Here is a 13,180-nt window from a genome sequence, read left to right as displayed (position 1 = left end):
ATTCCTTGGAGGAGGTGGAATTTTGGCTCTGCCTGAGGCATGGGTGTTCCTTGGAGGGAAGAGTGATAAAAGAATCTCTAGAATGGGGGTGGGAGGACAATGCAGGTTGAGGAAATAGCTTGAATGGGAGAATGCAAGGCATTCTCCAGTTTGGCTAGATAAGTGGATTCCAGTAAGGGATTATGACTTTAGAATTTCAGCGTAGGCAGGCATTTTTGACAAATTTGTTTTTCTCAGCTTCCCACCTGTCAATGCCTACTATGTTCAAAGCGTTGTGCCAGGTGCTAGACTAGAGGATTGTGAAGATGGTGTAAGTGTCCCCAATATCCTCAAGTACCTTTCAACTAAATGGAGAAAATAGATGTGAAAATGACTGACTATATTACAGATGAGATAAAGTGTAAAAAAAAAAAAAAGTATGAAAAATAAGCTGGGAGCATGGTAGAAGCAGATTAATTATGACCAGTGGATCAAGGAGATGGCACTTGAGCTAGGCATTGAAGGATGGTGTGGATTTCCATAGGCAAAGGGCTGGCAATAAGGGCATTTCAAATGAAAGGAATGGCACGATCAAATGGATGGAGTCTTGAAAGTAGTGTGTGCTTAATATGTTTAGGAGGTGACAAGTAGTGCTGTGGGGACTGGAAAAGTCATAAAAATTACTGAATGCCGTGCCAGTAGTTTGGGTTTTGTTCTCTAAGCAGTGGGACCATTTCAGTGTCTGAGTTGTGATTCAGGTGTAGCTGTTTCTGGAGGTGTTAATACAGATGTATAAGGAAATGGAGGAGCAGCGAAGCTGGAAGACCTATTGCAGGAACTGCTACAGGACGTGATGAGGAAGGACATTGACAGTGGGAAAGGGAAAAATGAGATAGCTAAAAGGGCATTGAGAATTTGGAATTGTCAAGACTTCGTGACTGGTTGGATAGGAGGGAAACAGCATAGAGTAAGTCATAGGTACTGATGAGAGGTTTCCACCAGGTGGAACCATCTGTAATTGCTTTTTTGACCTTAAAAAAACAGCACTGTATTGTTCTACCTAATAGCTTGGGTGAATGGACTGATGTATGACATAAGTAAAGATGAGAAGCAGGAGAGAAAGAAGAGGTTAGGAGAGGGATGTGGGAAGAATGATGATTAGGTCACTGTTTTAATGTGTTGGGTTTGAGTTGTCTGTTGAGACCTCCAGATTGAAAGGTCCAGCAGCTGTTGGAAATGCAGGTCTGCATTAAGGCCGACTGGAGAGTTAGGAATGATTACATTGGTAAATACTCTATATCGTGACACTAGATGAGTATGACAGATATGTGATCTAGTTTATATAAGTGGCACTCCCCTTTTTGATTTGGAGATCCTAAACAAAATCTTGAATATTATACCTGTTTTTGAGGACATTATATTTGGATTTAGGCAAAATAAGGTTTCCAAATTAGTTAAAATGTAAGGGGTTTTATATTAAAATATATTCTGATTTTCATATTCATTGTGTTCATAAATAAGTACAGAATTATGTTGCAGCTCTTATTGATGGCTAACAGGCAAATACTTCCTTTTAAAAAATCTTGTGTTTTTAAAGAAGCACACTGTCTTCTGGGGTTTTTACAGAACATCTCAGTCTCGAGTAGGTTTAGAGTACTGTTTGATATCTTTTGTTAGAATACCTGATATGGGAGAGGGTTGAACAACAACTGTTGGTGTTATTATATTTTATATGCTACTAAACAGGAAGTAGCTTGAGAATAACAGTCTTCTTTTCCTTTGTTTTTCTATATTAATTAAGCAAATTAAATACTTCCTAGCAATTGTAGTTATTGTTTTGCTTAAGAAACAATGTTGATATAGAATAGAGCACACTACGGGTAAAAATAAACCTAATTTTAAAAATGAATATGCAGGCTGATGCTTTGATTTGTGTTACAGAAAGTTCAAAATTTTAATCAAAATTTTCTGTGGCTTCTTAGAAAATTTATTTGTAATTCAATTTATTTGTAATTGTATTAAAATTTAGAAAAAAATTAAGACAGATGTTCAAATCTATCAAAGTAATATAGTTTAAACTGAAATTTTTGTGAATAAATTTCAGAGAACTATTAATGTTAAATTTCTTTGTGCTAGAATGCCTTGAGAGCAGATCTGTTTATTTGAAAAGAAGCTAGAAGCGTATAAATTTAGAGCACATACTATGAGTAATAATTATCACCTGTGCCTTAGCTCTCGTGCCTTTAACAATGCCCTCTAAGGTATCATTGTTTTGGCCATGGTACCTGGGGAACAATTCTTTCTTTGAACGGTTACTATGGTTGTCTTACTGAGGGCCTCTTGGTTTCCTAATGCACTTGAAGAAATGTAAAAAACAGTTGTGGAAAAAATAACCAGCTTTTCAAAAGTCAATGAATAGCTTATTCTGATTTCCAGATCATCAGTAGACAGACAGTTAAATTTGACAATCACAAACATACTTCAAAACCTAACCCTCTTTTTCTCTTTCATCTTTCTCTTCTCTAAATTCTGCACCCCTCACCCTGATAGGTAGGTGGAGCCTTTTGTAGTGGCCTTTGAATGCCAGGTTGACTAGTTTGTACTTCGTTTGGTAATGGGTAGCCATTTGTAGACTTTGGAGTTATTAGAGTGAGATGATTAAGCCTATGGTTTAGGAAGATTAATCTTTCCACAGTTGTAGGAAGGGTTAAAACAGGCTGAGAGGAAAAGAGGGCCTGAACTAGAGTAATCGATGAGGGAATGGAAAACTGGAGAATAACTTGTATAATACAACTCCAGTGATGTTGGAGATGCAGTATACAAGTTGATGGTTTTATAGCGAGAGAGGAAGGAATCAGAGTAGTTTTTGAAGTTTTGGGTTTGAACACTAGGAAGGATGCTGGTGCCATTAACAGTAGAGGAGTAAAGAGGTAGAGGAGTGTGTGTGTGTTTATGTTTGTAGGGGTAGTTGCTGATTTTTTAGATTTAGACATATTCACCTTAAGGTGAAGATTCTTAGCAGCTGCTTGTTACCTTAGGCCTGAACTTAGGAGGAAAGCCAGGTTTAGAGAGAAGGATTTGGGAATTGTCTTCATAGAGGTTATAGTCTGAGCTGAGGAGGTCCTGTTATTTCCCTAAGTAAGAACAAATAGAGAAATAGAAAATTGTGACGGAGAAAACCCATAGGAGGGGCTGGCCCCGTGGCCGAGTGGTTAAGTTCGCGCGCTCCACTGCAGGCGGCCCAGTGTTTCGTCAGTTCGAATCCTGGGCGCGGACATGGCACTGCTCATCAAACCACGCTGAGGCAGCGTCCCACATGCCACAACTAGAAGGACCCACAACTAAGAATATGCAACTATGTACCTGGGGGCTTTGGGGAGAAAAAGGAAAAAAATAAAATCTTTAAAAACAAACAAAAAAAACCCATAGGAAACAGCTTAATTTTAGGATGACCTTTGGCTAAATCGCATAATCTTTTCACCCTCATTTTAAAAAAATGTTATATAGGAGGAAATAACTCGAGAAGGCACAGAGGGAGAAAACCAATGTCTAAAACAGGCCTAAAACCTATAGGTGCTTAAAAATATTTGTTGAGGAATAAATGTAATTTGGTTAGGATGTAGGGGACTTGTAACGGGCGCATAGTGGAGAACTTTGAGTGCTGTGGTATAATATGCATCCCCACCCCCACTCCCATGCTGGGACCAGATGAGAGGATAGATCTGAGAATATTTTGAACTTTTAAAATGTTTTTTGAGATATATTTGTGTTTGAGGAACTGATTCAGCAAGTAAGGTTATAAGTCTAGCCTAATTCAGAAGCTTATATTCTTTTCATTTCATCTGATAAGAATTAGACTTGTAAAGTAATTTTTGGAAGTTTAAAGTATTCTCATGTTCCTATATGTATATATAAACTTTTTTTGCCTGTGCTGTTCCCTCTGCCTGTGACATCTTTCTCACCTTCCCAGTCCCTTGCTTTCTCTGAATCACTTGCTACTTTTAGGTTTCCATGTGGCCATCAGTTTTTTCAAGAAGTGTGCACTAAAACCCAATGACTGATGTTTTTCTGTGTGCCCCCACGTGCCAGTACTTACTGCAGCAGACTGCAACTGCCTGTCTGTCTCTATTCTCCACTAGATCGTTAACGTCCGTCGTGGTGTTCTGTGGTGCTAACTTGTTTTTCTACCATGTAGCATGATGCTCGGCATGTAGTCGTCGGAGATGGACTAAATAAAAGGCAGTGTTAGAGTAAAGTTTGCTTTTAGCCTTCAGAGTCAGTGTTTTAAAGGTCCATCTTAAAATACAGCTTAAGAAATGTTTTGGTTTCAATAGGTAGCCGCTGAATCACCATACTCTCCAAATTTTACATTGAGCATTGTGAAATTAAAAAAAAAAAAAAAGTTTGTTTTTAAGTAAAGGATTGCTTCCGGGTAGCTTACACCTGTTGCAGCAGTGCTTTGGACCAGATGGCTGCAAGTCATTTTCTTGCCCTGGTTTCATCACTTAGTTGCAGGTGTAACACTGCAATTGATGAAGTTCTTAGAAAAACTCAATTGTGAGAATTGGTAGTTTTTGAGGAGTGAAATTACAGAGATATAAGTAATTGAAGATGTTAGGTAGGAATTGATGTTAGCCTCCTACTAGTAGGTATTGTGCTTTTTCTTGTTTTTTTTTTGTTTTTCTTTTTAACATGTTTGATTAATGCCTAACATTTTTGGAGAAGGTATGGCCTTTTCTACCCATCATTATCTGTTTTCTAGTGTGATGGGTGTTAAGGGTAGTGAGAATGAGACTGTCTTGGTGGATAGCAATTCACTATAAGCATTGTTATAAGCATTGTATTGGGTCCCACCTTTTGTATATTAGTCTTTCAGTGGATTGAATTTTTGGGTGGATAGAATATGTGATGATGCTGTTTCTTTACTTCCACAGAACTACAGACTCTGTAATTATGTTCCCTGTGGCAAAAGGAGATAGAATTTCTGCTCTTGCTATGTACTAATTTGATCTGAGATTTATAACTAAATATTTACACAAACACACACACATACTGATATTTGCCTGAACACACAAATGAACTCAAGATCTCTAACATATACACATGAGTGTTCTTCTCAAGTTTCAGTGATGTAGTTGGTCTAAGGGGTATGGGTATTACACCTATAATGCTTAGTTTAGTGTTTGTTCAAGTGAGTTTACTAGTGACCAAGTTTTAATCTCTGCATAGTGATAAGAAAGAAAAGACTGAGTAAAATCACTTAGTATAAGGTATATTGTCTTTACTTTTCCCTTCACTTTACAGAGTAAACTTCTTTTTCTTAACCATCAGCTCAGACGGTATGACTGTAGAAACATGTTTGTTAAAAGGAAATATGGGGGCTTTAGGAAATGTATAGTAGTTTTAGCAAATTTATAGGTCTATGTCTTATCAGCCTGAAGTAACCAATTTAATTTCAGAAAGGACAAGCATTGTAGGGAAATCCAAATCATTGAGAGTTAAAGAAGAACTTTAGAAGTTTGTGGTGTGATCAGGCACAGAGTCGTAAGTGATTCAGGTGACAAAAGAGATTTCTTGGCAATTGGATTTCTGCATATGTGTTTCTCTGTAAGGACTTTGGTACCTTCACTGGCATCACTAAGAGGAAGAGCATAGTGGAAAGTAAAAGTGATCTGCTGGGAACTTCAATTTAGTTTCCTTTTCAGAAGAAGGAAGTCTGTTGAGGATAGCACTATTTTAATGTTTTTCTGCTGTAGTAGGCAGTTTCCATTTAGAATTGTCAAGTTAGTTTTAAATAATCAGGTAGTTTGAATGAAGTGTCTGTCTATGTTCACACCAGGTTATTTTCTTATCGCCTGGAGTTCTGTATTATTCTTCCTGATCAGGAGAGACAGACCAAAAAGTACGAAGGCCCCTGCACGGCTCCTCAAAAGTGCTCCAGCAATATACAGCATATGTTTATAGAAAACATTCATGTCATTCCAGACTTAAAAATAAAAATGACTCCTGTAGCTTGTCCAACTTGTCTCTTTCATTGACTTATTTGATATGTAGTTTCATCTTGGAATGATATTTTAGATAAACTGTGTAGTTTCTAAGAAAATGAAATCAAGGGACTCCATATCTGCTTGTAAGATTTCTCAACAAAAATTGCAAAACTAGGTGAGAAAAATGTATTTACTTCTTAAATATCCTGCCTTTTCCCCCATCTTCCTTAAATGAGAGAAAAAGAGATGTTTTACTTTTAAATAGGAGAATATTAGATATTTTATTATTAAAGTGTTATGTTAGGCAAATTTAAGTCAGAATATCTCATGCATCCCGTCTTGCTATCCCTCCAAAGAAGATATCCACATTGGGGAAAGAGTGGGTCTATTCGTTCTAGAGTTGCCAAGAGAAATGGAAGACTTTCTAGTTTATGCATAGCATGGTGCCTCTAGCCCCAATCATTATGTATGATCTGTAATGTGTAAAAAAGGAGTTTTGGGAAAAGAAATTTCCTCTTAAAATCAGTGCTTTCGCAGAAACAGATTGGTTTCTCTTGCTTCCCAAAACTTGATGAAAGATAATCAAGACTGGAAAATAGGAAGATAATTGAGGCTTGGGTCACCACAAATTAGTTATCCATTATGCAAGTCATGAAATTTGAGATTTTCAGTGATGAAGTTGTATTAATCAGTCCTATTGTCTTTTGTATGTATCTATATAATTTATATGTATATAGTTTAATATTATTCATTTAATAATAATATCAAGGCACCCATCTATGAGGTAGGTACTGTTATTATATGCCTTTTATAGATGAGGAAACTGAGGCTCAGAAATTAAGTAATTTGCCCACATTTGTACAGCCAGGTAGCAGAGCTAGGATCAAACACAAGCTGTGGCTCCAAGGTCTTTCCTCTTAACCGTTATACTATGTAGCCTGTGTAGTACGTTTTCATTTTTATATATTTTTTGAAGGAGTTTAGGATAAATATTTATTCTGAGTTTGAGATGGAGATTATTTACTTATTTTACAAGTGATGGTAATGAGGTCCAAATGTAGCAACTTGACTATAGTTATGGAGGTTTCTGGTAAGTCAGCTTAGTCTCTTTTTAGTAAGTTTAGGAGGTGTCAGTGTAGCCATCCTTCTTCGAGCTCTGTCACCCTAAATTGTTTTCATGTTCTTTTCAGACATAGCAGTCTTCAAAGATCAGAACTTGCTTAGTGTGGACATTGAAGACATTTTTTTTTTTATATTAGCAAGGAAGTTGAACTAGCCTTCTAAAGTCTTTTCCAACATTATGTTTTGTGATTCAACAATTCTTTCATTCAACAAATACTTTTCAAATTAATATTACTATGTGCCAGGTACAGTCTGTGAGTTATAATTGCCACAAATATAAACAGAGTAAAAAGTTTACCTTAGTTGATAGAGCCCATAGATATTTGGTAATTTCATGTTACACTCAGAATATCCTCATACCCCTAATATGACACTTTGGTTATTCTGTGTTCCTTTGAAGTATTCTAGATTCCAGTTGCATTTCTTGTTTTATTTACTTATTTGAAAACAATCACCAGCAAAACTCCCCTTAAAGAGATACAATAAGGCTTTGACTGTAACGTCTTAAGAGAATAGAGGAGATGATTGAATGTGTTTTCTTTCATGTCCTTGTAATGATGCTACTGTAACTATTTGTACAGTCAGAAAGTTTAGCATTTTTGTTAAACTGAAACTTTTAGACAAATATCTACTAAGGAAGTGTCTTTTCTAGGAGAGTGTCATATCTTTGGTCTGGGGGTATGTTTTGACAAGGCATATGCCACGAGATTTTTTGTATAAAAATGAATTATGTTACAAATTTCAGAAAATCAAGGTAGGCAGCATTTTCTTGGCTGCTGGGGTTAAACAGAATAGATAATTATTCTCTATGAGAAATTGCCACCTTAGGGACTCTGAATCTCCTGTGAGGTGAAATTTTTTATGTTCATCAAAAAGATCATAGGTTAAAAAGGGGTTGAGAGAGATGGTTTGAGAGTAAACCCAAGGACTAGTGCTCAATGGATATAGAGCTTTGCTTAGGTTCTAAAGATCGATGAAGTATTTGAATAAAATCATTGGGTTTATGATTTATTTATAAAATATTTGTTATAGTTGCATATCATGATGCTATATGCAATTTTAATAAAATGATTACTTTTATCTAATATGATACTGATTTTTTTGATTTCCAAGTTTTTAAATGGGCTAAAGATTGCATATGGTAACAGTTTAATTTAAGTGCTTTTTATGCCTCAGTAGTAACTTTAAAATATCTGTGCAGGCTCATTTAAAATATTCTTGTTACTATGATTCACCTTGATAATTTGAAGTTAAACAATAAGATAATTCAAGAAACTGAGTTTTTTTTTGTTTTTTTTTAAGATTTTATTTGTTTCCTTTTTCTTCCCAAACCCCCCCAGTACATAGTTGTATATTCTTCGTTGTGGGTCCTTCTAGTTGTGGCTTGCGGGACGCTGCCTCAGCGTGGTTTGATGAGCAGTGCCATGTCCGTGCCCAGGATTCGAACCAACGAAACACTGGGCCGCCTGCAGCAGAGCGCGAACTTAACCACTCGGCCACTGAGTTTTGATGAATACCATTCAATTTTTTTCCTAGAACAGCCAGAGACTTATAACAAGGAAATGTTTTAACACTTTTTGAGGATCAGCCTCAACAGCATGTGTGCTTATAAGCCTATTGTTGGATAATTTAATTTCAGTTTATAGTCATAAGCAAGAATTGACATATTTTGCTCTTTGTCTTTGAAGCTTATGAGCTTTGCCATAAAGGGAATGAGCTAATACTGAAGAAACAAAGTTGTTTATTTAAGTTAATGTGTCTGTCTTGAACTGAGTACCTATTTTAATGCCAGGATCTTACAGAAAGTACATAGATGTAAAAAATAAAAGTCGCAAATATATCTTTAACGTATCAGTAAAGGTCTTTAGGTGGGTACTTATTATTAGTAATTGTGTAATGCTTCAGGCACCTTCGTGTGTCATCTCATGGTGAGTTCACAAGATGAAGAAGATTAAATAAAATCTTTTAATCCTGACATTTTGCATAAGACACAATAGAAATTAAACAAATATCAAGTACAGAAAAATAGGGACTTTGCTTAAAATTGTTCTTAATTTTGTCTTTGTTCAGTGTGTAAGTCTGCTTTGTGGGATAGCTCCACTGCTGTCCCAGGTAATAAAGAATGTGCCAGTTTCATGTTCTAAGGGTGTCTCATATACTTTCACAACTAAATAAGCTTTTAGCCTGGAATTTCAAAATTTTGTCCTGATCATGTATCATTAAATTTTAGCTCTTCAAGGGACTTTTAATGATTATTAGTCTAAACTTTTCCTTTTGGTCTAAACTGTTTCCTCTTGGAAGCTAAATTTACTGGTCAGTAGCCTCAAAGATAGTGGTTGAACTGAGAGTAGAATTTTAGAGAAATTACAGTTTACAATTATGTTTTTCCTATTAAGTTATAATGAAGCTCCACGACTAAGTTTCTCATTATTTGATTTCAGTTTTAAGGACAGACTTCCAAAGAAGTGGGTTGGTTTTTAGAAGAAAACTGAAAATAATTCTTTTGAGAAGTTTTAAGTTTTTTTTTTTTTTTTAAATAAACTAAGGAGTCAAGAATAGTAAGCTTTCATTACAGCAGGCTTAGGAAAATAGTCATAGTAGTATAATAGTTCAGACTATTGAGTTAAGGCTGGATACTAAATGTCGGTGTAAGATGAAAGTTTATTGTTTTCTGAATGTTTCAAGATAGACTACAAGTACCAAAGGATAAGTTTGGATGACTAACATATTAAAAGTGTAAAAAAATTTCATAACAATTACTTTGCAAATTTAAATTCCAATCTGTTTTTAAGTATGCTTCTGTTTATATCAATCCATGAGACTTTTATAGACGTAGTTTGGTAGCATGGGTTATGCTCATTATAGCCACTCATTGAAGCAGATCATGGGGTAGCATGGTGGGTAGAATATAGTTAAGTTGAGAGCAGGAAAGTTAAAGGGACAAAGGTATTATTTATTTCCCATGTGTTTGTTAAGTAAATTTGAGGAGTCGAGTTCAACTGTGTGGTTATGGAGTAGATCATCCTAAAACCAAAGAAAATAATCTGCTTCATGTTGAAAGAGGAAATTAGAATAGTAGCCTTTAGACAGTGTCCTTCTCTTTCCTGGTTCCAGGGCACAAACGCTACATGGAATAAAGTTGTATTTTCTCACATGTACCATGTGCCATGTTATGTCAAGTCTTGGTTCCTTCGTATACAGAGAGGCAGTAAATTAATCATTCGTTTGAATTTGTCCATCTTACTCTTATTTTTCTAAGTAAGGATTTGATTGTAAGAAGTGTTCGTATTTGAACAGATAGATGATGCTGGAGGGAGGTAGATGGGCAGAAATGGAACATGTTCATATGTGAGGTGATTAGGCCTGAGGTTATAGAACAAATTTGAAACTGAGTAAATTAATTTTTTTAACACACTGAAAAGTTAAAAATAATTGAGTTAAAATTGGGGGAACTGGTTCAGAGTAAAATGTCAATGTTTAAGTTACATGTAGGTATTTTAACCTCTAGCAGTATATTTTTCTACCAATAGTAATTTTACGATTGCCGTTTTGATTCTAATCCGTTAATTTTTTCCCTTAGGTGGTATCATGGAAAACTTGATAGAACTATCGCAGAAGAACGCCTCAGGCAGGCAGGGAAGTCTGGAAGCTACCTTATAAGAGAGAGTGATCGGAGGCCAGGGTCCTTTGTTCTTTCATTTCTTAGCCAGACAAATGTTGTCAACCATTTTAGGTAAGTCTTTATTCCTATTATGAGGCTATATAATATAGCTATTTTGCTGTAATAGTCATAAGTATACCTGCTTTAATAAAGGTGAATGACTCAGTGACATTTACATAATGGAGAAGGAAATTTGTTTTCAATTAAGCGATTTAAGTTTTAGAGTAGATATTATTGAATGTTTACATTTTGGTTTAAAAACAATATTATTACTAGTGTCACTGTGCTAATCCCACATATAATCATCACTTTTAAAGTATAAAGAATTGCAAAGAGACTTTGAATGGTAAAATAGAAATAAAGGAAATGTATACTTTTAGACTAGGGAGTAACAAAATACAAGAAACAGTATTTAAGAGTCAAGCTGTGTGCCTTTAATTCATTTTATTTCACTCTTCTGAAACTCTTTGCAAACAGTCATTTCAATTAAACAGGCATGTAGATTTTCAAGTACAGGTATCAAAGTCTGCATGTGCACGTATATTTACGTATATTGTATTCAATTTCATTTTTATGAGAGACAGTGAAAAAAATCATCTAGTGTCTATAACATTAACTGATAAAAATGTTTGTATATTTTTGATCTTTAGATTTGAAAATAAGCTTTAAGAATGCTATTATACCACATGTAGAATGTGAAATTATTATTACACTCTGTAAATATTTCAAGAGATCTGTAAGGTACTTTTAGCCAGAGAAAATTTGTTAAAATAGTATTTAGTCTTAAATATGGAAAGTGGGAAGAGATATCCGAGCCTACAAACATTTTAATGAATTATGTAATTCAAGTTTATAAGTCAGATATGTATTTCATATCAAATGCATACATATGTATTTTTAAAAGAAATCTCAAGTAACTTACATATGCTGATGGTATTAATAAGCGGTATTTTAATACAGGGATGCAGTTAAAGGAAAAGAGTATGAAAATTATGGTTTATAATTCCTATGGAAATTGGTCTTCAAAACTGACTCTAAAGGTGTTTGTTAATTCTGTATTTTTTTTTCCTGTACCAATAGGATTATTGCTATGTGTGGAGATTACTACATTGGTGGAAGACGTTTTTCTTCACTGTCAGACCTAATAGGTTATTACAGTCATGTTTCCTGTTTGCTTAAAGGAGAAAAATTGCTTTATCCAGTTGCACCACCAGAGGTAAGTAAAACTTGAATAAAATATCTTTCAAAACTTCATTGTTTCGCTCTACTGATGGGGTTAGCTCTTGTTCAATTTCCTGTGATGTTTATTCTGGTATAATTCAAGAGGTATATGTTGTATTAAATTTTAATTCTGATTGTAGTGTCAGAGCAAAACTGACCACTTCTTTAAAAAACAATAAAAAGTAATTTTTATTTTGTATTTAAGTTATTTTATATAGTACTGTATGGTGATAGCCTAAAACATATTGTTGAATGAATGAGGAGTAATTACTGATACCATAGTGCTACTGCTGAAGCTGCTGCAAGGTTCTGAAAAGCCTTCTACATCATCAGAGAAAGGTTAATTTGTATGTTCTGTGTAGTTTATTTAAGATTAAATGATAACTCACATTACTTGGAAAAAGTATATTGGGTACTACTGTTAAAAGAATTTGTATAAAAAGACAAACATTTCTAGGCTTCGGATGTTTAGAGTCTCACTAAAAAATAGTTTGAATGATCCTGTGGAGTTTATAATTTGGATTTTTATTGGCTTTAACTTTGTGTGGACATACCTGATTTTATTTTGACATAAAAAGGTTATTTATATTTAGTAAATCAATTTTTTATGGTTTCTAGCCAGTAGAAGATAGAAGACGTGTTCGAGCCATTCTCCCTTACACAAAAGTACCAGACACTGATGAAATAAGGTATTTTATAATATATTTTCATTTATAGGCATTTGAGACAGGCATGTGAAAGACTTTGAAAATTTATTGCTTTTGGACTAAGAGGGTTTTGGAGTTGAGGAAATAGCAGGCAGCAAGGCAAAAGTGCTTTTCATGTTGAGTCCATTGTTCCTGTACTCCTGTGTTGGCTTGTCAGTCCACGCTGGATTTGGATGAGTGGCCACAGTGAAGATGATAGGAGAAATATCTTAGCTTTTATTAGGCTATCTCTAACAAAGTAAGGAGAGTTCTGCTATATTCTATACTCTTTTTAAATTTTTCTTGCTACGTGATATTTATGTCCTAACGGTAAATGGTACTCAAATGATAATTAAACTTCTATTTTACATCCCGGGTGAATAATTTTAAGTGTTATTAATGGTATAGAACTATAGAACATGATAATATTTTGTTTTTATTTTTATATAGTTTGATTTATATATAATTTGTTTTTAGTGATTAATGCATAATGTTACAAAATTATGCACGGGTAAAGGATCCAG

At 34.7% G+C, this 13,180-nt stretch overlaps 1 protein-coding gene across 1 annotated transcript in view; it reads left to right on the top strand.

Annotated features, from left to right (window-relative positions):
- Positions 1 to 13,180, top strand: part of RASA1 (RAS p21 protein activator 1) — a 101,971-nt gene that overhangs the window by 36,474 nt on the left and 52,317 nt on the right. The window contains exons 2-4 of the mRNA XM_070569758.1: positions 10,669 to 10,821; positions 11,830 to 11,965; positions 12,589 to 12,659. Coding sequence (XP_070425859.1) covers positions 10,669 to 10,821; positions 11,830 to 11,965; positions 12,589 to 12,659 — 360 coding nt within the window. The remainder of the gene's footprint in view (positions 1 to 10,668; positions 10,822 to 11,829; positions 11,966 to 12,588; positions 12,660 to 13,180) is intronic.

Source organism: Equus przewalskii, chromosome 13 (genome assembly GCF_037783145.1).
Source record: "Equus przewalskii isolate Varuska chromosome 13, EquPr2, whole genome shotgun sequence".
Lineage (NCBI taxonomy): Eukaryota > Metazoa > Chordata > Mammalia > Perissodactyla > Equidae > Equus > Equus przewalskii.
Note: the sequence above shows the minus strand (reverse complement) of the source record. Positions and strands in the feature narration are given on the sequence as shown.